This window comes from Amphiura filiformis, chromosome 8 (assembly GCF_039555335.1).
Source record: "Amphiura filiformis chromosome 8, Afil_fr2py, whole genome shotgun sequence".
Taxonomy (NCBI): domain Eukaryota; kingdom Metazoa; phylum Echinodermata; class Ophiuroidea; order Amphilepidida; family Amphiuridae; genus Amphiura; species Amphiura filiformis.
Genome location: NC_092635.1, coordinates 974,113 through 1,001,289, shown reverse-complemented (window position 1 = coordinate 1,001,289; position 27,177 = coordinate 974,113). Strand labels below are relative to the sequence as shown.

Below are 27,177 nucleotides of genomic sequence, written 5' to 3'. Positions count from 1 at the left end.
AATATATTATTTGGTTATTAACCTATATAATAACATTATTCATGTCTACTGAATGATAAGGACCTGTCCCATTAGCGCACTGGGGACTTTCTTAACTTGGGCATAAGCTCCCCTTCCCCCAGTTGAGTGCACCTGTAACTAGTAAATTATAATTTTTTATATAAATCGAATTGCAATGGGCTACAGGCTAGGATTTGAGTTTCAACAACTGTTATCTTTGTTTCACAGTTTCTAGAGAGTCTGTCACCAGCGGTGGCACCAGGAATTTTTTTCGGGGGGGGGGGGGCATTGGCGGGAAAGTGAATTTCGGGGGGGAAAATCAACAAATTTTGCCCAAAATTGCACAAAAAGTGGAAATAAAGAGGTTTTGCCTCAAAAGTGGGGGGAAAGCAAAAAAAAAATTTTTTTGGGGGGGGGGGGGGAATTCCCCCTTACCTACCCCCCTAGTGCCACCACTGTCTGTCACCCAAATTTACCATTTAGCCTATAAGATAACAATCAGTAAATTATGATATTAGTTAATAATCATCATATCAAGATATAGCTGCCAAGTTCATTATGAATAATGAAGGTCATCAAAAGTACAGTAATGTTTGACTGCCATGAAGCTAATCCTGTTTAATATCATATATCAGTGGTTTGGCAAATTATCTAATTGTTCTCATCAGTAACATGGTTTGACCCATGACCTACTAAATAAATATTGCAATGTTTCTGAACTATAAAAACGTTCTGACATTGTGCGTTTTATGTATTTTGACCTCACTGAATGCCCCTTACTGCGAAAGTGCCAGCCCTACACCTATATCCATTTCATATTGAAGTGCCCCCCGGTATGAACATGGCATACGGGATGGTCATAACACATATTGTAACATTTGCTCAATATTTTGGATTTGTACATGATTTTAATGTATATTTTAATAAACTGACATACCCTGCAAATATCAAGACTTTAAATGCTGTATTTGTGGCAAATTCTGTCATTTTTAATAAAATGATTTGTCTCGTTGTTATATTCATGCCCCCCCCCCCCCATATCAATAAAGTGCCTATTCTTTTGTGTGTGTCCCGGGTGTGTGTACGGTCCATCACCTGTCACTTGGTAGTCTTGTAACATGCCTAATGGCGCTGCCCATGGCCACTCGAATTGTTTAATTCGAATTAATCAATTCGATATTATAGACTGAAAAAGGTGAATCAGTATAGATTTGGCTTCTTTCTTTTATCATAGTTAAAGACTTAATATGTTGCTGTCTTCTGAAATGCTATTCTAATCCATTTCCCTGGTTTGAATCCAACATTATGAAATATAAAATAAAATTCTATTAATAGAATGTAACTATTTAACTAATAAGTACTTTGACCTAAATAACTAATGTAGGCCTATACATAAAGCAGTATCTAAAGGCGTGTGTTTTTGGTTGAGAGACGTTCCTAACTTTCTCAGCGTTATGGTCACAGGATAGAAACAAAATATCACAAAAATATCACACTTTACATTTTAGTTTTTGATAATGATATTACCGGTAATTTGATAAAATTTAATCATGGAAGGTTTAGGAATGTATGTAAGGGATTTATTGATAGAATTGAACTGCCAAGGAGCTCCAAGGGCATAAACATCCATCATGCCATCAATTATAATTATTATCGAACCCCAAATTCATGTCTTTCTTAATTTTTAAATGTGGTTAAAATTATATTATTTCACTGTCTTGATAACTTAAGGAGTATTTTGTGATCCTAGCATCCTCTATTTATGTCATATTTCATTAGATATCCACGAAAAAAAACTATTCCCAAAATTTCAGTTGATTCCGATTTTGCGTTCGCGAGTTATTCATAAGTATGTGTATTACACGGCTACATAGACAATGCGTTGTAATTTCGTTCTGGTGCACCAGAACGAAATTCAAATTTCACGATATCTTTGCTAAACGAATTAATCTGCAAGAAATATTTTGTAAATAAACATTATGTAGCCAGAGGTTTCCAGTGATATAAAAATCTCAACTTTTTTTTGAGAAAAGTGGGGGATGAGGCTGTGGATCACGAAATGCCCTTTTAACCTGCCATTGATAAAACATGACGATGCCTTTTGATTTGAGTTGAGGTAGGCCTATGTTCTCTGTTTTTAGCATGTACTAGTATTAATGGTCCTAGATTTAATCCTTGATTTCAGATAATATGTTTTCCTTTTGTAACCACCAAGAAAAGGGACTGATTGATTTAAGCTTTCACACTTTTAATTATGTCAAAACCATGTTACAATTTTAGTTACAAGGCATTGGAAATCCGTTGATTTAAGCTGTTATGATTTTAATTTAAAACAATCCCATTGATGTAAAGCATTTAAAATTTTATTTATATGACACTCCCATGTCACAATTTTATTTTTATGACACTTCCATGTCACAATTTTATTCTATGACAATCCATGTCACAATTTTAATTCTATGACAGTACAATGTCACAATTTAGTATGGTCGTTGGACATTTTGACCCGGAAAAAATTGGTACAAAGCTGATTTTTGCACCAGACAAGCAGAATACATCATAAAACATCATATCCAAAATCCGAAAAAATCCTCCTTGGGGAATTTGTTTTATCAAGATGGCCGCCAAAATGGCTGCCACAACATATAATTAGCTGTATCTTAGCTTCTAAAGCAGATATAATGATTTTAGTGTCTTTGAATAGGTTTAAGAGGTCAGAGAATTCAAATTTGTACAAATATAACACACTGATGTCTTCAATCACAACATATAATTAGCTGTATCTTAGCTTCTAAAGAAGATATGATGATGATTTTAGTGTCTTTGAATAGGTTTAAGAGGTCAGAGAATTCAAATTTGTACAAATCTAACACACTGATGTCTTCAATTACACTAAAATCCAAGATGGCAGCCAAAATGGCCGCCACCACATATGATTAGATATATCTCCGCTTCTGAAGCAGATATGATGATGATTTTAATGTCCTTGAATATATTTCAGAGGTCAAAGAATTCAAATTTGTACGTATCTAAAACACTGAAGTCTTCATTCACACTGGAATCCAAGATGGCCGCCAAAATGGGCGCCACCACTACGTGTTATATTTAGGTATATTTTGGCTTATGAAGCAGATATGATAATGATTTTAGTGTCTTTGAATAGGTTTTAGGTGATGCAGAAGTCAATTTTGTATTTATCTAAAGTACTAAGTCAAGTCTTCACGCACACTGTAATCCAAGATGATCTTGATCTTGATCTTGATGTGGTTTCTGCACAAAACGCCCCGGAAGCGGCTGTTGACGTGTAGGTCCTCAATATGGCTAAAATTAAACATGCTTAACTGTATATATCAGCTTCTGAAACCAATATAATGATGATTTTAATCTTTGAATAGGCTTTTAAGACAAGATCAATGCATTTGCAACATCTTGCTACAGAGTCATGTTAAACATCAAGCGTGTGGATCGGATTCCAAATGAAACCATCTACAACCTGACCAACACCACTCCACTGGTTGCCAGAGTAAAGATTCATCAACTCAAATTTCTCGGCCATATTTTGCGTCTTGAAGATGGCGAGCCTGTGAAAGAATATGCACTTTATATTCCACCACATGGGAAGAGGAAACCGGGACGACCACGCACACTGTACTTACAGTATGTCCAGCACCTCCTGGGAGATACTGAAGGGATGCTGCAGCCAAACAAAATTGTTTAAGCTTGCCCAAGATCGCATTAGTTGGAGAAAGCTTGTAAATGCGCCTGCTCCGCAGCCGACTGATGATGATGATGAGGCTTTTAAGAAAATGTAGGTTTTAGGGGTTGCAGATTTCAATGTTGCAATTGCTTAAAACACAGAAGTAAGTGCTCAGTAACAATAGAATCCAAAAAAGCTGCCACCACATGATTTTCTATATCTCAGTTTCTGAAGCAAAGGTAGCTATCTTCGACTTCATCTGCAAGTATAATCACCTCAGCGTTTTGGCAATTTTCTCCTCTGCAATCTCCACAAGCTGTGACACATTTAAATCCTTTTTGACACAGGAACATCCGTTATTTCCACAAGGACTCCTGGAGGATAGTTTACATTTGTATCATACAAACAAAGCCAGCCGTGTGGTGCTGTATCTACATCCGTAAGGACCGGTGCTAGTACGGTGTCAGAGAGTTTCCAACCCCATCAATTTGGATCCAAGTTATTGTTTGTGAGCTTTCTCCAAAGTATGACCTGCAAAAGAACACTCAGACTGTGAAAATATGCTGCTCTTTTTAACTAGGTGGAAGCTTTTGTGGATCAGGTGATGCTTTATTTGATGATACCATCGCCATGAATTAAGCGAACCGCAGACCGTTTAAAGAATCTTCTTCTCTGCCACCACATAAGACAACGAATAATCTGATGCCATTTGTACCAATCTGTTCTAATGTCGCCTCAGGATCGCTCATCTAGGATGATATCTGCTGCAATTCTTCTTATCTTCTGCAACAAACTTGTCTTTCCATGTCCAAATGTTGCAGAAGTGGAGTCACAACCACTCCATGCATGGATAAACAGGACCTGAGATGGAATGTCAATACTTCACCAACGTTGTTAATAAGGTCTTGAACTTTCCAACCCACCGATATCAGCTATATTCTGGTCCCCAGTGGCATTTCTCTTCCTTGTCTTGAACATTGTCTTGAAGGGTACATTCCACTATCAATGTGTCAGCATCTCCGGTACTATTGTGCACCATCCATCGACTCAGCAGCGAGATAAACTGGCATTTGTTCTTATCATATTCAGCTCACAGAATCTATGAAGGTTCTCAAACTTCTCATCATGACCAGCAGACCTTTTCTCTCGAATGAGAAGAACAACAGTCAGTTTATCTCGCTGCTGAGTCGATACTTGGAAACCAATGGTCAGTTCGTGCACAATAGTACTGGAGATCCTGACACTTTGATAGTTTATACACCTTCAACTGAAGACACTTCCAACCGTGGACGTCCACGGTTCCTAAGGGTGTAGTATGACGAAAATAACGTAAAAACACAGCACTGTTTTTAAAGAAAAATACCCATATTTAAAAGTTACAGTTATTTGAAGTCAACGCGCAGATAAATGGAGGGTTTTGCGTACTACAATGCTTGCGTAATAACCATTGGTCGCTGTAAACTGCAACTCTTAAATTCGTATTTTTGTTCAAAAGCACTACTGTGTTGTTAATATTGAGCGACATTTGACAAATGGGGGTATCAAAATGCGCATAAAATTCACCCTTCTTTCTATGTAGATATATTGTGGAAACAATTATTAGTTCTGAAGCTATTATTAGTTCTGATCGTGCACAATAGTACTGGAGATCCTGACACTTTGATAGTGGAATGTAGGCCTACCCTTCAATTTGCAAGACAAGGAAGAGAAGTACCTGTTGTAGCAGATGACACAGATATACTTGTCCTTTTGATGTACCATTGAGACCAGACTATGGCTGATATCTTATGTACTTCCATTCAGAGAAGAAAGGGTTGGTGGTTTGGAAAGTTCAAGACCTCCTGTTTATCAGGGCTGTCAACTCTCACGCATTGGCCGTGAGTCTCACGCAATGGGGCACTTTCTCACGGTCTCACGCCAAGGTAGTATAATCTCACGCCTAGATAGTAAATCTCACGCAAAATGAGTAAAATCTCACGCATCGTCATGAATAATTTGTTACTCCTACCCCCCCCTCCCCCGCTTTCCACTGTCTCGGCGCCGTGGCTCAAATAATCATGGTACAAAATGAACATTGGAGTCGGCAAATCCCGGTACGCCTCTGTCTCACGCCAAGCAATTCCAAAAAGTTGACAGCCCTGTGTTTATCCATGCATGGAGTGGTTGCGACTCAACTTCTGCAACATTTGGACATGGAAAGAAAGTTTGTTGAAGAAGATAAAAGAATTGCATCAGATATCATCCTAGATGAGCGATCCTGAGGCGACATTATAACAGATTGGTACAGCTGGCATCAGATTATTTGTTTTCTTATATGGTGGCAGAGAAGAAGATTCTTTAAACGTTCTACGGTTCGCTTAATCCATGGCGATGGTATCATCAAATAAAGCATCATTTGATCCACAGCTATCTACAAAAGCTTTCACCTACTGAAAGGGCAGCGTATTTTCACAGTCTGTGGGTTCTTTTACAGGTCATACTTTGGAGAAAGCTAACAAACAATGGCTTGAATCCAATTTAAAGCAATGGGGCTGGAAACACTCTGACATCGTTCTAGCACCGATCCTTACGAATTTAGATGTAGCACCACATATGTTGCTTAAGCTTGCGATGCGATTGTAAACTTTCCTCCAGGAATTCTTGTGTAAATAACGGATGATCCTGTCACAAAAATGGACTTAAATGTGTCACAGCTTGTGAAGATTACACAGGAGAACATTGCCAAAATGCTGAGGCGATTATACCTGTAGATGAGAACGAAGACAGCTACTTTTGCTTCAGAAGCTGAGATAATATTCACATGTGGTGGCAGCTATTTGGGATTATATTGCGACTTGCACTTCATTGTTATAAGCCCGGGTTTTAAGTAATTGCAACAATTCTCTGACCCTTAAAACCTCGTTCTCTTAAAAACCTATTTAAAGATTAAAATCACCATTATATTGGCTTCAGAAGCTGAGATATTTAGCTAATCATGTTTGATTTTTAGCAATATTGAGGGCCATGTTGGATTGCAGTGTCAGTAAAGACATATACTTATGAAGATAAATACAAAATTGACTCCTAAAACCTATTCAAAGACACTAAAATCATTATCATATCTGCTTCATTATCCAAAATATACCTAAACATAACACGTGGTGGTGGCGGCCATTTTGGTGGCCATCTTGGATTCCAGTGTGAATGAAGACTTCAGTGTTTTAGATACGTACAAATTTGAATTCTTTGACCTCTGAAATATATTCAAGGACACTCAAATCATCATCATATCTGCTTCAGAAGCGGAGATGTATCTAATCATATGTGGTGGCGGCCATTTTGGCGGCCATCTTGGATTTCAGTGTAATTGAAGACATTAGGGTGTTAGATTTGTTCAAATAATTTGAATTCTCTGACCTCTTAAACCTATTCAAAGACACTAAAATCAGCATCATATCTGCTTTAGAAGCTAAGATACAGCTAATTATATGTTGTGGCGGCCATTTTGGCGGCCATCTTGGATTTCCGTATGATTGAAGACATCAGTGTGTTAGATTTGTACAAATTTGAATTCTCTGACCTCTTAAACCTATTCAAAGACACTAAAATCATCATCATATCTGCTTTAGAAGCTAAGATACAGTTAATTATATGTTGTGGCGGCCATTTTGGCGGCCATCTTGATAAAACGAATTCCCCAAAGAGGATTTTTTCGGATTTTGGATATGATGTTCTATGATATATTCTGCTTGTCTGGTGCAAAAATCAGCTTTGTACCAATTTTTTCCGGGTAGCCACTGTTTTTCCTCTTCAACGACCATACTAATTATATGACACTTCCATGTCACAATTTTAAATTGTATGACAGTACCATGTCACAATTATATGACACTTCCATGTTACAATTTTAATTATTTGACAACCCCATGTCACAATTTTAGTTACATGATGATCCCATGTCACAATTTTAGTTACATGATGATCCCATGTCACAATTTTAGTTACATGATGATCCCATATATTTGTGTATATTCTCAGTCATCCAGGTAAATAAAATATCAAGTTGATTTAATCCCATGTCACAATTTTAATCATATGATGATCCCATGTCACAATTTTAATTACATAACAATCCCCATGTCACAATTTTATTTATATGACAATCCCATGTCACCAGTGGTATAGTGTGGGTCATCACATTGGGGGGGGGGGGCACCGGGTCTGATTAGGGGCACAAGCTGTTTGTCGGCAATTTTCCTATTGGATTTTTAAAAATTGCATGTCACAATTTTATTTATATGACGATCCCATGTCACAATTTTAATTATAAGACAATCCCATGTCACAATTTTAATTACATGATGATCCCATGTCACAATGTTATTTATATGACGATCCCATGTCACAATTTTATTTTTATGACAATCCCATGTCACAATTTTAATTATATGACAATCCCATTGATTTAAGCTTTCATGATTTTCAGGGTGTTATCATGAGCAAAGGCAATTCAACTGGTAATTTAACTGTTAACAGAGTGGAGCATGCTGCTGAATCACATCTAGAGATTGCCCAGGTATTTGAACATGCTGTCCATAACCCTTGATCTTTAACCCTTGACCTTTAACCCTACCTTAGCTTTCATTTATCCTGCAAATTAACCTTCTTATAGTTTTCATTTGCATACTTAAAGCATGCAGCCTTTAAGTTTTCCTAAATACTTATTATCTTATCCATGAACCTTGCTTTTATCATCTTGCCTGAAACTTTCCCTGCTTTGAACTTTAAATACCTCTTGAGTATTTAGGCTGGAAATTAAACCTTACGCATGCACACCTTGCATCGTTAATAGCAATTTCCACATGGCTCCTACCTTTGCAGGCTCGCAGCCAGGGGGGTTCAGTCGAGGGGTTCGATTGAACCCCTAAATTTATAGCCTCTGAAAAAAGTGAGGGAAGAAAAAGCTGTTAGAGGAAGAGGAAGAGGAAGAAATAGGGAAACTCAAAGGAAATTGTAGAAAGAAGAGATACCAAAAGAGCAAACAAATGAGGTCTGATTTTGCACTAATTTAACCAATAATAGCCCTTTTGTGTGTGGTTTCAAAGCAGTGATCTTTTAAGATGCCACATTATATAGATGAGCATTGTTATCTGTACAATGTTGTGAATTATCTTAGGTTTGCAGTTATTCTTTTTGCTTTGGTACAAATGACCACCATTTTGTCTCAAAAATTGACCAGGAATGGACTCCAACTAAGATTTGAAAATTTCAAAGACCCTGTATCATGAGTACTCACTGATTATTGGTACTCCATTGTAAGCAGACTGAGCAGTGCCGCCAACAAGGGGATAAGGGGGTGTGTTACCCCCGGGCCCATAAAAAAGGAAACATACCTTAATGAGCCCATAAAAGCAAAGAAAAAGAGACCTCAAGGAGCCCGTAAAAAAGGGCCCCTGACATTCATTTTACCCCCGGGCCCATAATGGCTCTCAGCAGCACTGAGAGTGAGTCAAACCCTGTAACTGGGAAGCAGCCTGGTTATGGGCCTGCTGGTTACCTTCATCCTGAACTATATTTATTAATCACAAATTTTATAATTCATACTGCATGTTGCATGTTATTTATTCTTTGTACTATATAGATTTCCCATATACTATTGTTTTCACTTTTGATTCTTAATAATAAGGAACATGCATTTTCTACCAGTGGATTGAAATCCTCCTCTTACCCTATGTTCCTTACCAATTCCTTTATGGTATCATCTCAACTTGAATGTGGCATTAATGTGCATTGCTGAGTCTGTGGTATTACAATCTTGATTATATAAAAGGTGCATTGATAATTTAATATGGTAACCCATTAATTACCCTTAGTGACATTAATGATACACACTTTGATTTTTGTGTAAATGGCAGTTAATGACCACAGGTTCAAATCCAGGTATAGCACTTGTTTATTTATCAATTTAAACTTTCTTTAGGCCTGTGTTTTGCTCTCCGGCAATTTTTGCATCTCATCTCAATAGCCTATCTCCACCCAGGTGTGTGGATGAGCACCTGCATATTGCTTGAAAGTTCAACATGATAATTATGTGGGAAAGGTGAAAGTCCAGTAAAACATATCCAGCCTGTGAGAAGTTTTAGTAAGATAATTGTCATGTTTGGTGTTTGTAATTATTTTTTTACATCTTTTAACAATTACTTCAAACACCCTACAGTGGACCTGAAATTAACTGCCTACCCCAGAGTAAATTACAATGATTGAACGTATATAGTTCAATCATTCATTTTACAGGTAGTGTTTTATTATGATGACTAGGGCATAGCCTACAAAGGCCTTTTTTGAAACTGTCTGTGAATTCTTTGCCATTGCCAAATCCTGCCAACAAATCATTCCCTGGTATTAGAGAGCGCATATAATTATTATCAATGATTGTCCTACATAATGGATTGCACCCAGGACCTTTTGCATCAAAGGCTGTCTTTCCTTACAGGTTGCCTCAACACTTGTGATGTAATACCACAGACTCTAAGTGCATTGACAACACCTTACAGCCAGGATACCATGCATTATTCCTCTCCCTTTTGTTCATTACTGGGCTCTCTCTTGACCATTTCATGGTAACATGCTTCACTCAATTTTCCCTGTAATATTCCTAACAAACTTTATTTATATTCTTTATTTAAACTTTGATTTTATTGTCATAAACAATTTGAATTTCTTAGTCATGTGAGTATGTTATTGCTATTGTATTTTGACTAGAAAGGTGCCTTTGATTGTTAAATTTTCCTGTTTTGAGTTTCAAAGGCTTTTTATGTTGCTATGTGGGTAAAATGAAGAATTACCTTCATCCTGTATTGAGATGAAAACAATATTAGAGGTGTAAAAAGTGTAACTTTTGACAAACATGTGCTTCACTTCAGCTTTTGTAGAAAAATTCTAAGTTTCATAACAACTGCTAAAGAAAGTGAGGGCACACTTTGATTTTATTATCTGACTCTATCCCATATGTGACCTGCTCCCACAAAATGAGCCTAAAGTCATAATTTGGGAGTTTCGAGTTTGTTGAGTTGTTGGAAACACCTGTATAGTCAGTGGTTTGTTCTTTTTGAATGGGGCATAATATGCTGTCCTATTCAATGTTGTCCCTATTCACAACTACTGCCAATACAGACGTGTCTTCAAACATCAACTCAACAGTTGGAATGTCTTGACTTTACCCTCAGTTTTATGGGAGCAGATCACCTATCATTTGTTGCTGAGGAAAAAAAAGCAAAAACATGAAACCATATTTTAATATGATATATGTTGCAAATCAAGAGATGTTTTCCAGTTTCTCTTTGGAAAAAATATTGAATGGTGAAAACAATAACAGGTGTATAGGTTCTGCCAGGCTCTATACTTTGTTAAATCTGGAGTTGACAGTGTTGTCAGTACATACAATAACATGGTTGCACTGCAAGAGTACCAACAAACCGCCCTTGTACGCATGTGTATAAGCTCTCAGAATTGGAATCGTTGTGTGATTTGATGAGACCAGCAAAATACGCACCTATGTTTCTACAAAACTAGATGTGAAACAAATTATAGACATTTAGGAATCAACTTTGATTTGCCTGAAAACTAGAAAGTTTTTTTGTTTTACATGAAAGTATAATTATTCATAAGATTATATGATGATTATTTTTGTAAATTGCACATAATATTGTTCATGTTTCTTTACTGTTTCTGTAATAGGTGTGTAAATATGACTATGTTGAAGTAAGAAGTGGCTTGACAGAAGATGGAGAGCTACATGGCAAATTCTGTGGCGGGTCGCTACCAGATACTATCACATCACGTTATAACAATATGAGGGTAGAATTTAAATCAGACAGTACTGTTGCTAAGGTGGGATTCCTTGCAAGGTTTGATGCAGGTAAGAAAACACACCCAGTTATGGCAAATTCTGTGGCGGTCGCTACCAGATACTATCACATCACGTTATAACAATATGAGGGTAGAATTTAAATCAGACAGTACTGTAGCCAAGGTGGGATTCCTTGCAAGGTTTGATGCAGGTAAGAAATCACACCCAGTTATGGCAAATTCTGTGGCGGGTCGCTACCAGATACTATCACATCACGTTATAACAATATGAGGGTAGAATTTAAATCAGACAGTACTGTAGCTAAGGTGGGATTCCTTGCAAGGTTTGATGCAGGTAAGAAATCACACCCAGTTATGACAAATTCTGTGGCGGGTCGCTACCAGATACTATCACATCACGTTACGTTCGCAATGTAATAAGGCCCGCTGATTACGAGCTGATCAACGTATAGTAGTTAATTGCACTGTGCCTACTGATTATGAATTAAATCTTAATATATCTTGAATACTGTTTGTTTTATTTCATCTTGCAGATATTGATGAGTGTGATAAAGACAACGGTCAATGTCAGCATATCTGTACTAATACTCTAGGCAGTTACTTCTGTTCATGTCGTAATGGATTCTCACTACATGAAAACAACAAAGATTGCAAAGAATGTAAGCAATATTTCAGTATTCAAAAGAGTCGAGACTCCACCAATACCATCATGTTTGCGTGGAAAATAGCGTAACTCCAGATTATCTAGCCATGCGCATGGCAAATTTTAATTTAAAGTGGTCCTTTTTTGCATTCTGCGTGTAATGCATTGTGTCAACAGCGGAGTGCATATTAAGCACTACATGAGTAAACCGTTACAACAGGCAAGCTTAAATAACCAAAATTATATTTTGTTTTGGTTCTCCATGTATGACAAACCAAATTGCGGTTATGTAATTGGGCTATTCGGAGTAAATTTTGTAGGGGCCCAGGCTGGAGCGATTTCCTACAATCTGTTTCCAAAGAATTTTTGTCACATTTTCTTCATGGAAACCCATTGAGCACCGAAGCTTACAGGTTGCCAATAGTAGTCCTGGCCTGTAGATGAAAACATATAGAAATATTTTGTACTGAGATCGTAGAAACCTGCACAGGAGGTGTGAACTGGAACAGAGGCAGATAGATATGAGAGTTAAATAGATTTAGAGGAAGGGAAGAGAAGGGAAATATAACTTCCAAAGTTTCACTCCTAGATTCAGCCACATCATAATGATTCATTTACATTTGAGTATCATTTTGTTGTTTTCCTCCTTCTAGCTGGATGTCAGCGTGATATCACAGATCCTTCCGGTGAGATCACCAGTCCTAATTATCCAGATAATTATCCAAAGAGAAAAGAATGTAGTTGGCATATCTCATCTACACCAGGACATAGAATAGTATTGGTAAGTGACTTAATAGCCTTATACATAAAATCACAGGGTCACATTCACTCATCAGGCTGTTTCACCCACTGCTGTGTGAAGCCCTCCTCCAGCATTTTCCATCTACTTCTATTTCTTGCCATTGATGCCTAAGCTGATGTACTTATGAAGGTGGTGATACCATCTCTTCAATGTCTTTTTTGTCTTCATCTTCTCATCCCAGTCCTGGCATCTATTATGATTCTAGTCATCCACTAGTTATCCTCAGTTGATGAGTCTGCCCATCTCCATCTTCTGCAAGAGGAGTTTGACGTGGGTTACTTTCCTGATTTCTGTATGTCTGACTCTATCATGCAATGAGAGGTGGATCATTTTCCTTTCTATAGCTTTCTGATCTGTTTCCAATTTCTGTTCCATTTCTTGCCAAGACCCTGCAGTCAAGATGATTCAATTGTTAAGGCGTTCGACTATGGTGCGAGAGGTTGCGGTTCGAGCCCTGGCGGTGCCTAGTACACTCTCATGGAAAAAACTGAGTTCGCTTGAAATTCCCCTGGACAAGGAACTTACTACTAATTTGTCTTGTTGCAACCCGTACGAAACTCGGGGAGCTGATCCTGGTTGTGAAGGTTATTTGTGGAATTCTAGGGTGTGCGCTCTTGAAGCAGCAAAGTCCCTTATTTGTTGTTTAATGGTTTATGGAATTATGTGGGGCCGTAGTGGTCAGCAACAACCTGTAAAGTGTGCTGTGTCTAGGAGTTGTGCCTGTGCGTAGCGCACTATAAAACACTGCTTTCTTTTATGCTCCATAGGTCATAGTTCTTAGTATTGATGAGTTGACCTTAATGTTTATCAACAAAGGCAAGGGACTGGTATATCGATTTGCTTGAGTGAACCCCATGCAACCGCTACACTGTTCAATAGCCTGATTGTGATGTGGGGGGGTTAAAAACACGAGCCCTGAACAAAATATGATGCGCGCGCATACTGCCAAAAAAAAACAATTGAAATTGTGATGCGTGTGCATACTGCCAGGCATTGATGTCAGAAGTCAACTCATCTATATACTTGTTATAGACTCTTTGACTCAGTCTTATTAACAGTTCTTTCTGCATGCCAAAACTTAAGAAATCATCAGGTCATTATATGGCTAATTGAAAACAAAACAAAAACAAAACAGAAAACACAAATCTATTTGGTTAGAGGTAGTTGAAAGCATGTTTAACTTGGTAAGTAGTAAAGGTAATGCAGCTGTTCCCACTAGTGTATTTACACATTCAAAAATTATTGTTCCTTTCTTGTTATTCAGGAATTCAAAGATTTTGATCTAGAACAACACCAAGAATGTGCATATGATCATGTTGAAATTTATGATGGAGAGTCCAGAGATGATCTAACTTTGGGACAATACTGTGGCAGTCGTATACCAGATCCAATAACAGCTAGCAGTAACACTATGTTTTTAATATTTTATTCTGATGCCTCAGTGTCAAGAAAAGGTTTTAGAGCGGAACATTCAACAAGTAAGTAGCATCCAAACATGGTGGGGTTATTCAGTGGGTATATCCCAGCAAGTATTTTGGTAAAAGGTTAAAAAGGCAGAAAAGGTTGGCAGAAAATGCTATAGCTCTGGATATATCTCTATTTGTTTATTTATCCCCCCCCCTCCAACTTTCCCAAGTGAAATCAAGTTGATTTAACTGGCTATGCATGTGATGTAAGGATGACCATGTGCATACCAGTTTCTTTAGTAATAATATTATACCCAATTTTTACTTTTCAGCACTTAATGCTTTCTCATTAAAGATTCTTTTGAAGTTGATGCTACATATATAGGACACCTTCACCTAATGGTTTAGATGTTAGGATATATAAAGGGTATAAGATATTTTAATAACATTTTAAAGAGTTGCAAAACGTTGTGAAGTGACGTTAACATATCGAGGAAGATATGCGATGCCTTGAAAGCACCTGTGTGTAAGGCTTATGTGGGGGCTTATACCAGCTATTGAAAAGTACATTCACAGTTTGAAGCTGCACCAAATGAATTTATCACCAACATCACTGACTGCCAAAAACACTAGTAAGTTTGGGTGCAAAGTTGACTTTTGAGTGTTTATTGTTGTATTTCAATGACAGTGATTATTTGAATACATACCTATTTTCTTATTTCTTCAGGATGTGGTGGAATACTGAAAGCAGATTACCTCCCACAGACTCTGTATTCACACGCTACACATGGGGACACTAATTATGGAAGTCAGGTAATTAACCCATATTTGTTTATTTTTTTTTATCTTGCTGCTTCTTTGTTTTTCATTTGCTTTTCCTTTCATCATCCTTCGTTTTTCCTCTGTTCTTTTTTTTCTCTTGTTTAATTTCTTCCTTTTTTCCATGTTTGCTTAGTTTTGTTTTGTTTCCTTCTTTTTATCAATTTGTCTGTCTATTTTGTATTTTCTGTATCAAGCTGTTTTTGGGAGTATAATTTATAACCACCTCAAAAGAAATAAGTCCCCCTCTGAACATGTCATCATAACAGCGTAAGGTTTCGTTTTGTACGAACAAAACTAACTTTGAAATAATTATATGACTGTTTACTAAGTGCTGTGTGAAAATGAGAGATTTCCATGACTTCAGGGCTGAATGAGCCTAAATTGAAGGCAAAAACTGCCCTTTTCAAAAGTCACAAAGTAGGCCTATACTTGTCACAAAAGTTGATTCATGGCTTGTTTCTAATGGAAAACCCCATGTGTTTGAGTGCAGTTTAAAATCCTCACCAAGTGAACATTTACTGTAATGTGTATCGATTCTTGATCATTCAGCCATGCAAATCCCCTTGGTGCAGAGTTCAGCACAGTGAGTTGTAAGATGGCCAGTTCCATTTCTTGTCCCAATACGCCTTGCAGTTAACAAGCATAGGCCTACTTTGTGACTTTTGAAAAGGGCAGTTTTTGCCTTCAATTTAGGCTCATTCAACCCTGAAGTCATGGACATCTCTCATTTTAACACAGCACTTAGTAAACAGTCATATAATTATTTCAAAGTTAGTTTTGTTGGTACAAAACGAAACCTTACGATGTTATGACGACATGTTCAGAGGGGGACTTATTTCTTTTGAGGTGTTTATATTGATTAATGCCAAGTACCTGTGACAAGATTGTTGATCGGAACCTAAACAGCGGCATGCTACCTGTGCAAGATGGATTACCTTTACAGCATTACAACTGAATAGTACATAACTAGTAATTAATTGATAAGTCATACACTTGCAGTGTCAATAAGTTTCTCACTTGGGCAAAGTGCTTTATTTCACTTGCCTTACCCCACTCAGGTGTAATCAGGAGCTGGGAGTAGAAAAGCACAAGTGTTGTGGACCAACCCAAATGAGTCTAATATGTTGCAAAGACCACAGAATACATTGTTGAATCATGCTGTCATCAATATTGTATCTTGTAATAATTTCCTATTTATTTTGTGTTAATTACACCATCAGGAGGACTGCCAATGGACAATTATAGCACCAGAAGGGTCATTTGTAAGACTAATGTTTGAAACATTTGATATAGAACATGAAACAGAATGTGATTATGATTATCTAGAAATACTGGATGGAGATGATTTCTCTACGTCATCAGTAATAGGAAGATTTTGTGGACATCAGGTAAGTTTTGAAACTTTATCATGTCATATTGGTGTAAAAATTATTTGCTAGGGTGAAAAAGAAAAAGATAATATAAATTCTATACTAGTATATTAATGGCTGTCTGTGGATGTCTGTGGCAAAAAGTTTTAACTCTGCATTCTTTGGTTGATTCAGTCTTCATAAACTTGTCTTTTCTGATCGTGTAACTTGGCAGGGACATATTCTACACACTGTGTACTTTTTCTGATCTACTTAGAAGGAAAGTTCAAAGGAATGGAGACCTTGATAACTGACTTGGAATAAACAGGACGCCTATGGAACTATAGTCCAAGAGAACTAATAACTGAATAAATATAATGGTCTTGAGAACCTAAAATCAAGTACATCAGGTGTAGAGTATAAAGTTTTCGCAGAGTGGCTTAGAAAGAAAATTGGATTGTGTCGATTTTGTGGAAAAGGATCTTCAACAATTAACTGGATTATGGTACTCTTCAACCTTCTTTAATAATTTTGATATGTTACTTTCGATCTTGTTCCTACAGATACCAGATGACATTGTAACAACAGGAAATGCTATGTATATAGTATTCCATTCAGATGATACCATTAGTAAAAAGGGTTTCAGTGCTGAATATCAAGTGTCCAGACCAGCAGCAGTACAAGCAGATCCAGCAAATCAATGAAAGTAACTTAGATAGGCGGATGCAAGAAACACTGAAGGAAAGAACTGGTTTGTTTTGATAACGCCATCAGTGACACATCTAGTGACAGACAGGGGGCACAACTCTGCTCCTCAATGGCTCAAGAAAAACTGAGACAAAATGTGACATAAACCTGTTGTGTAACTTTGAAATGTGATAATAATGATGTAGTTTTACTCCTTTTAAAAACCACACAACAGCAAGAATTATTAGATGTATTGTGTTGCTGATAGCATTATCAAAACAGATCGTGTGTGAAGCCTCAACTTTGAGTCAATGGTCATAGTGTCAAAGGTCATAAGATATATTGTGTGTAATTTATTACATGTGCAGTGGATGTGTAAGTAGGATGAGACTGTTGAATTCCATCTACAAGCATATATGCCTCCTAACCCTAACCGCCTAAGGGCTTTTTGGCGACGGGAAGGGAAAGAAGGAAAGACTAAAGAGAGAAAGAAGTTGTTTGCTCTGGGCGGGATTCGAACCCGAGACCCCTCGCATGCCAAGCACTCGGTCGGCGACACTTTGCCACAGGTTTTTGGCTTCGCTTGCCAGCAAAACCGTGCCTATATATCACTTAGGGCGATTGCGTCATCACACCATGTGGGATGCACGCACGAACAGCGCATATATCAAGTAGTATTTTGTAGTATACAGGAGGGTTAGGGTTAATGAGTGCTTTTAGATGAAAGGCAGACACCCTCCACAAAAACACGATTTGGAGTTTGAGCAACTATATTACTGATACAGGCAACCTGGCAAACATGTATTATTGTAAGACCAATTTATTGCAATGTTTTTGTGGAGGGTGTCTACCTTTCTTCCCTTTCTTCAAAAAACCACTCATTTAGAGGCATATGCTTGTAAATGGAATTCTTCGGTATAATGTATTTCCACAAAATTGTTTGTTAAAAATTAAAACATTTACAGTTTTGGCAAGATTTTGTGGAAAAATGGAGTATGAAAGAACTAGATTCTGAACGGGCAGAGAAAGGGTGGGAGACCTGCCTATAGATGCATGAACTGGGGATCTTGATGAACATATACAAACCCCATCATAGAAATTAATAGCACCAGGAATTATGATCATCCTCTACAAATGGTACATCTAAAATTTAAAATTTAAAATTTGTGGTAAAATCATTTTTACTCCAAGCTTGTTGGAATTCAGTACTAGTATGAGAACCAGAATGTGATCATTTGTAGTTGTCTTTCGTAGCTCCCACCGGAACAGAGGCTGTGAAGCCTGCCAAAATTGAACTGCCTTCTATGGGGTATCGCACAGTGGTCATGACAGTTAAGTGATGTTGTTATAAATCAAGCTTGCAGTTTGTAATAAGGTATTCATTACTGTAATAATATTGTAAGCACCTAATTTCTTCTATGTTCATATTTTCCAAAATAAAACATCTATTTTTGTACCTAACTTGTCATATTAGGAAACAGTAACTACTATCTGTAGGCAAATGTATATTGCATTAGATTTTTACTTTACTCTGATTTTTAGGCACATGTGTAGTACTGTTAATAGGAAGTTTACCATATTGAATTGTTGCTTATGGGGATCAAATCACAGTGTACATCCAGAATAACTTGCAGTATGTGCACTCTTGGTATACTGTCCGGAAGCCAATTTGACTGAAATTTGTTCCCATAATACAATATATGCATATTGCAATAAACAAAGGAGATGGATTAACATCCGAGCTGTATCTATTGTTATGCCACACCTATTACCTTGTGGGAAGGAATTTTGGTTCAAACTGAAACCCAGGATCCACGTATTGAACATATCTTAGAAAATGTAATGGTTACATAGGCCAGCATACATATAAATGAGGTGTTCAGAGCACATGTCAGAAAAATCTGGAATGGACACTATATCTCACATGAGCAACATTCAAACTTCTACTTTAATTGAATTGATAGATAAATGAAGTATGGAGAAACAAGCTCATACCATTGTAATTATTAAAACCTAAATTGACAGTACGTAGTTTTGTGATCATGTAGGCACTAGTGTTTGAGAAATTGGTATAATTCTTGAAAGTTAGATGTTAGAGTAGTTGTAATCTATTATTTCCATACTCTTGTCATATCCGAGATTTATAAACCAATCATGTTTGTAATGTATGAACAAGTCTTAAGCACAAAATCTGATGGTTAACCTTATGGGTACTACTGTCCAAATTATCATATTTTGATTGGTTATAAAGAAGAGCGTATCATGTATTGAGCCAATCAGAGATAGGGTAAGAAAAGTCATTTGGGCTGAAGCTTAAAATTATTAAGAGATCTAAAAGCTCTATTTTGATTGGTTACCCAGATGATTATATCAAGTATTGCCCATGGCGTTTTTCAAATGCAAGGTGGTATTATTAAGTGCTTTTTATTATGTACTTATGCTCATACGAAAATGGGTGGGTCATACTTAAATTGTTGTGGGTCATAAAGCTTCCCATTTCAACAATTGAAAATGAGTAATTTATTCAATAATAGTGCTCTCCTGATGCCTTCAAGAAGTATGCAACCCATGAGCTTACATGGACCCGCATCATTTGTACTTTGTTGATGTGCAAAAGGAGGGTCATAGAAACTTCAGATAGAGGAGTTCCAAATAATTGATTCCGGTCACTGATTTATTTTGGGATACTCTTCCAAAGAAAATGACAGTCCCTAATATGGCTTATTACCTGATCACATCACAAATAATCAAATGAGAATTCTTAGGTGCACTCTTTAATTGAATACAAATGTGGAATACATGTGGAATATATTCCAATTAGTTACAGGAGAATCTTGACATACCCTTTAGGCATAGTTTTCAGTTTTAGCTTCAGTAATATGTGTACAAATTCCAAAAACAGAGGATACAAATATTATCAGACAATACAATTTTATGATTCAATAATTATTTAATGAGCCCAGCTGCAGAAATGTTGTTTTACACTGTATAAATGCAGGTGAAATAATTGAAACTATTTTACTTGACTGTTTTAAAAAGATTATCGGCAAGGTATATGTACATAACACTATTTCTTTGCAAATATGTATTATATAGTCAATGATCCAGTGTGAAATATGAAGTCAATGTACTCCCGTACAAATTACAATACATAGTAAACCCAAGGATTGTGGTACATGAAAAGATATTATACACAAAGAATGCCAACTCAAAATTACCCCTTGTGTAATGCAATAATCCGCCATATTGGTATGTCGTTATGGAGGGCAAATAAAATTGAAGACCAAATTAAAAAGACTAGTTTGTGTCTGACGTCCTGTCAACCAGACCAAAAATGTCATCACAGGTCAGCAACCAATCACGCTGTGCCTTTGCCCTGACGTCAGACACAAACTGGTCTTTTTAATTCTGTCTTCAATTATAGTGTACCTCTGGTAGCAAAGGCCCAAAATCTAATGGTAATTTGTATCTTTAAGCTTGAGGGTTCCAAACCTGCACACTCAGCGCTTATAATTATTACTATATATCTCATAGAATCCTGTCACCTGATTGGTTAAAAGTAGGGCATTGTTTTAACTATGCCCTGTATTAATTAGAGAATTTCATCAAAATGAACTATTGGGACTGGTCATGGAACCGGATATGAACTATTGACTGGTCAAATGCGTCCCGATCACACTGCGCAATCGCAACATCTATTCAGTATAAAACAAATATTGACTGCTTTATATTCGGGACATGGTTATAATTTTAAACATGTCCCGAATATAAAGCAGTCAATATTTGTATACTAGCGCACAGAAAGTAAACAACCTCACAAAATTTGCTGGGCGCATAGCAAAATTGTCCAGAGGTATACTATTTGCCCTCCATTATCGACACAAAAGCATTATGCATTAGGCTTGCACGCCAAGTCAACTATAATTATATAATGATATTAGCAGTAGTTGCAACTTTTAACTACAACTATGACTTTAACTGGTGATATTCAAGCACCTATTGTGTTTTCAAAAATACTTTCCACAAAATTCGCCAAAATTTACTCTGCAACTTGTTTTACATATTTTGGGTTTTGGGTATTAGTACTTGCACCATGCATTCATTCTTTTGAAAATATCTCAATGTATTTATTTGTGCAATGGGCAATAGGTTACCTTTAGTTTTTAGTCAGATTTGACATGCTAATATAGTCAGGCAAATAGTCATCATAGTTGCTGTAGTTGCATTTATTTGATGTCGATTACCAAAAAAGTTAACCTGTGCAACCCTAATTAGCATAGTTGTAAAACCAAGGGAGTTATGTACTTCGTACTTCAAGTTGGACAGAGTATACCATCTTATTTGTATATATTTCTTTTAATATAAGAATGTCCCCATTTGATTCCATTGTATATCCCTTAAGGCTGTAAGCATTTTCTTTTAAAGGTGTATTAATTATGAATGATAAGAAACTATTAAGGTGTGTATTGAATGCATAGCCTTTGTAGATAGGATAGAAAAATAGTTATACTGGTTTTATACTGATTTTTACTTTTTTTCAAACCGTATAAAATTTCAACAATTCCAGAAAAAAGGTTTTTTTGCCAGAATTATGACATTGTGAAAAGTTTTTAAAAACAGTTTCATCACACTTCTAAACTGGTTTTAAAAATATGAATGAAGTGATACAGTTGCAAAATATCCTAGTGCCCTTTTATAATACACGTAATTATGCTCAAGTTACTAAGTCAATGTCCAAATCAACTAAAGTTTTGGACATTTGGAAGTTTTCATGGATATCTATAGACCATATCATAAAATGTACTGTGCTAGAATATATTAATGTCCCTTTAAAGTGTCATTTAGATTATTATTATTTATATACAGATCAAAGGTCAAAGAAGATTAAGAGTACAGTAATAATATGTGATGCCATCAAGCAAAATCAGTTGGAACTCGGCAATATTAAAGTTTCAGTTTCTTATAGAATAGTAAAAGGCATTTACAAAGCTGCATTATGCAGTAAACCCTATTGAAATTGATCAACCAGTTCCAAAGATATGAGCAATTAAAGAGTTTCCAAAACAACAGGAAACAAAAGGAAATATTTCCTTTGTTTGGCTATATCTCCAAATCAACATTTCCGAGTTCCGACTGATTTTGCTTGATCGCATCACAAATATCTTCTATAATATCTGTTATCACTACATGTACAATAAATTGATAAACAGCAAAGTTAATTAATACCACTTTAGAGGAGTCAGAAAGCAACCATATTTTTCAAATTTTCTCTTTATATACACAAGTAATGAATAGTATTTACCACTATTTCCCTAAAAGAATTTAGTTTGATCAAGATAGATTAGGAATCACATATTCAATTAATTTATGAAACATAAATGCCATCACATTATTGTAATGTAAACAATGATGACTGTATACTGTGTAATAATACATGTACAAAACAATGTAAATACTACTACTTTTTATGGACTGTCAATAACAAGCTTGTATTCTTTATATTTTGTCTTGAGTGAATTTTGTGTGTACATTTTCACTTACTCATGAAACTAAAACACTGAAAATCGTTGTAAACAAACTGACAATTGAACAGGTCAAATTGCCAATCCCTTATTAGGGCCCAACTACATGTACCCAGGTGGACCAGTATGCGGGTATCCATTTATACACCTGGTTAGGGAGAGAACCCTCTAAAGGTCTTATGGCCCAATATTGGCCCGCAAGTTGAGAAATTGGCCCATTACTCGTAGGGCCAGTATTATGATGAAATTGCTCAATTGGCCTGAAAGCTTCAAATACTTAAAGGGAACATTGTTGGCACTGGGATTTGAACCAGTAACTGTGATTTGTGAGTCAAAGCTTGTACCACTGTACTATGTTTATTATATTGCTGCCCCTTCTGAAAACTTACACCAAAGCAAGTAGCACTGAAATCACACTGAAATTAGTTATATCATAGCCAGGCATCCAAACACTATTAATAACATTGTGGAAATTCCTGCACTGAATTATTTCTCATCTGCTAGTAGCCATTTTTTAACTATACAAATCTTGCAAATTTTGTCGTCAAGGTTAATTTCAGTCTTAAGCAGGCCCTCACAATGATCATTTTTGTTGAAAATATTGACTTTCACCATTGGGAGGGTGCACCAAATTAATTGATACATGTATGGTCATACATAAATCAATCGATTCTGAACCCCCTCCAAGGTTTTTGAGAAATAAATATGCAAACTGATGATCCAAAACATGAGATAATAACATAATATGTGACCCCTCGGCACAACTGAGCCCTGAAGTCGCCAATCATCATTTTTGAGATATTCAACCAAAATATTCTGCTTGAAATTAGCTTTAAAATGATGTATATCATGTCTATAGTACTTGACATTTAAGTAGTGAAAAATCAATAAAACAGTCAATAAATCCTTTGTTTCCTATTGTTTATTGTTAAGTTCGATGGCGCATATCTCAAAAGTGGCACTGGCGACATCCGGGCTCAGTTGTGCCGAGGGGTCACATATATGTATGTTTGGTAATCCTGAAGGGCCACTTAGTGATCCTCATTCCTCTTGCTCAATTTCCTCTTACCAAGTTGAGATAATTTGTTAACTGTGGACTACAATCAACATAGTTAGTGGTGTAGAACAGTCAGCTGTCAGAACAATTATTGCTCTTGTAGATCCCATTAGTCACTAATGGAAATTTTGTCCACATGGCCAAGTAATAATATTAACATCACTATCTGTGTATGCTCATTATTTTAAAGTTTTGCATTATCAGGATAAGGTGGATCTTTTGGGGTATTTATTTTGTGGACATCCTCACAACTTAAGCTCGATACAAAACAAACAAGGTTGAGAACCACAACCACAGGATCACAAAGTACCCCTTTAAGGTGCATTCAGAGATCCATCAACCTCAAACTACACCATTCCCCACACATTTCATTAATTTTCCACTTTTAGAATATTTACAAATGCAGTATAATGCAGACTATATTCCAGCAAGACACTGCATTTCCCTGTCAAATGAGACAGAATCTGAATTCTTTACGCCCAGACATAATGAATTCCTTGCAAATCTAATAAGGACTCAATCTCAAAGATGGACGTAATATTTCTGAAAAGGAAATGGTGTAAGGGTATTTCCCCAATTTATCAAACATCTATAAGTGACTTCAGAAAATTGTACGGATCATTTTGTCATTGACAAGTCTCTAAAAGTCCTTTTAACAGAAAAACAAACTAAAAACTTAACAAAACTTAACACTTACAACTTTTACAACAAAAACATTTACCATTTACAACTTAGCAAAAGATAAAAACATGGACAAAAAACAACATGGATAAAAAACACATAACAATTCAAACTTAAGAAAAGATTTAAAGAAACAAAGAAACAATAAAAACCCCACCCACACATGTAACTTCACCGCCAGGCCTGTAGCCAAAAAGTTTTTTTTAAGGGGGGACTTCCAAAATGTTGACTTTACCCCCCCCCCCTTTTAAAGATCGTAGCCAAAACATGTACAGCCGAATTAGCTTAATAAAAAAGAAGGCTAAATATGTGTGAATTATATGACAGCCAGAACATTGAAATTGGGTGATGCCTGTTTCAAACGACTGAATTTGAAAGAACGGGCACGCCCACAAACATTATCTAGCCTAAGGTTTTTGATGGCATAAAAATCTCAACCTTTTAGAAACAAATTGGAAGGCTTGGGTCATTAGATATCCATGAAAAAAGTTGGAAAATTGAAATTGGAAGATATGTGTTAATCAAATGACCAAATCTGTCAGAAAGCTTATGCACATGTAGTCCTAGGGTTCTGGTGTAAAAAATCTCTTTATTGGTGACTAATCCTAATGAAAAAAAGTGTTTACTTTACAAAAGATCACTGACCTAATTTTGTCAATTCCAGAAAAAAGTTTTTTTGCCAGAATTATGATATTGTGAAAAGTTTTTAAAAACAGTTTCATCACACTTCTAAACTGTTTTAAAAATATGAATGAAGTGGTACAGTTGCAAAATATCCTAGTGCCCTTTTATGATACACTAGATTTCGCAGTTCTCGGGTCGATTCCCCTAAATTAGTATCTGGATGTAGGCCGTTACAAAACCTGCTAAAGTAATAAAATCAATCGGGATAAATGTGAACGCAATTAGGCCTAATAGGTTAGGGTTAAAGTTTCTCCGCGTTATATTGCACTCCGGAAATAGACATGTTCTGCTGTATTAAATGGGCCTCTGCACGTGCGCCGTATTGAAATAGGCCTATGTGTTGAAAATAGGCCTATTGATCCGATGAGATGGACCTGCACGATTTATAGCCACACTGTAATGCTTTACGATGCTCGCACTGCGCCCGTCGGTACACCGTGCAGTATGCGATACACACCGCGAGCACGCGTTAGCGAGCCACGCGCACGCGATAGCGCGCGGACAGATGGACGGACGGACGGACACGTCATGATTAGTATTATGATGTAATTATGCTCAAGTTACTAAGTCAATGTCCAAATCAACTAAAGTTTTGGACATTTGGAAGTTTTCATGGATATCTATAGACCATATCATAAAATGCACTGTGCTAGAACCTGAAATGTCCTTTAAATTCTTATTTAGATTATTATTATTTATATACAGATCAAAAGTCAAAGAAGATTAAGAGCACAGTAATAATATGTGATGCGATCAAGCAAAATCAGTTGGAACTCAGCAATATTAAAGTTTCAGTTTCTTATAGGATAGTAAAAGGCATTTACAAAGCTGCATTTTGCAGTAAACCCTATTGAAATTGATCAACCAGTTTCAAAGATATGAGCAATTAAAGAGTTTCCAAAACAACAGTAAACAAAAGGAAATATTTCCTTTGTTTGGCTATATCTCCAAATCAACATTTCCGAGTTCCGACTGATTTGGCTTGATCGCATCACATATATCTTCTATAATATCTGTTATCACTACATGTACAATAAATTGATAAACAGCAAAGTTAATTAATAACACTTTAGAGGAGTCAGAAAGCAACCATATTTGTCCGATATACACAAGTAATGAATAGTATTTACCACTATTTCCCTAAAAGAATTTAGTTTTATCAAGATAGATTAGGAATCACATATTCAATTAATTTATGAAACATAAATGCATACTTGGCAGTGGGGTTTGACCCCCACCCTTTTTATTTTACCCCCACCCTTTTTATTGAGGCACCCTTTATATTGAAAATTCCTGACCCCCACGCTTTTTACTGAGGCACCCTTTATACTGAAAATTCCTGACCCCCACCACTTTTTGCTTTTTCCCCTATTTCATTTGCATACATGTACATTGGTGAAGTCACAGGCAATTTGGTTCGAAGTAAATCAAGTACGCCAAATTCTGCACCTATCATCATTCGATAGCCTAGTGGATGTAAACATGCAATTTTATCTTGCGATATGGTTTGCTGGCAGTGATTTTGCACTTATTCTTGTGGTTTGGCACTTATTCTTGAAAACTAGGATGATTTTATCATTCAATGAAAATATATTGTAAGCTGACACTCCCACCCTTTTTATTTTACTCCCACCCTTTATATCAATCCACCCTTTTTACCAACAAAGTTTAAACCCCCACCCTTTTAAGGATTTTCCAAATTTCCAAGTGGCACCCTTTAAAAAGGGTGCCCTGCCAACAGTGCAATGCCATCACATTATTGTAATTAAACAATGATGACTGTATACTGTGTAATAATAACATGTACAAAACAATGTAAATACTACTACTTTTTATGGACTGTCAATAACAAGCTTGTATTCTTTATATTTTGTCTTGAGTGAATTTTGTGTGTACATTTTCACTTACTCATGAAACTAAAACACTGAAAATCGTTGTAAACAAACTGACAATTGAACAGGTCAAATTGCCAATCCCTT

The 27,177-nt window shown here is 36.4% G+C and overlaps 1 protein-coding gene across 2 annotated transcripts in view; it reads left to right on the top strand.

Annotated features, from left to right (window-relative positions):
* Positions 1–22,753, top strand: part of LOC140158492 (bone morphogenetic protein 1 homolog) — a 108,777-nt gene extending 86,024 nt beyond the window's left edge. Inside the window, exons 13-20 of one of the 2 annotated variants that reach the window (XM_072181590.1) lie at positions 8,163–8,252; positions 11,414–11,594; positions 12,079–12,204; positions 12,842–12,969; positions 14,255–14,468; positions 15,124–15,209; positions 16,439–16,606; positions 17,131–22,753. In XM_072181590.1, the coding sequence (XP_072037691.1) occupies positions 8,163–8,252; positions 11,414–11,594; positions 12,079–12,204; positions 12,842–12,969; positions 14,255–14,468; positions 15,124–15,209; positions 16,439–16,606; positions 17,131–17,271 (1,134 nt within the window). In that variant the 3' untranslated portion in view covers positions 17,272–22,753. The remainder of the gene's footprint in view (positions 1–8,162; positions 8,253–11,413; positions 11,595–12,078; positions 12,205–12,841; positions 12,970–14,254; positions 14,469–15,123; positions 15,210–16,438; positions 16,607–17,130) is intronic. The other variant, XM_072181591.1, reaches the window with a different exon arrangement.
* The last annotated feature ends 4,424 nt before the right edge of the window (positions 22,754–27,177 follow it).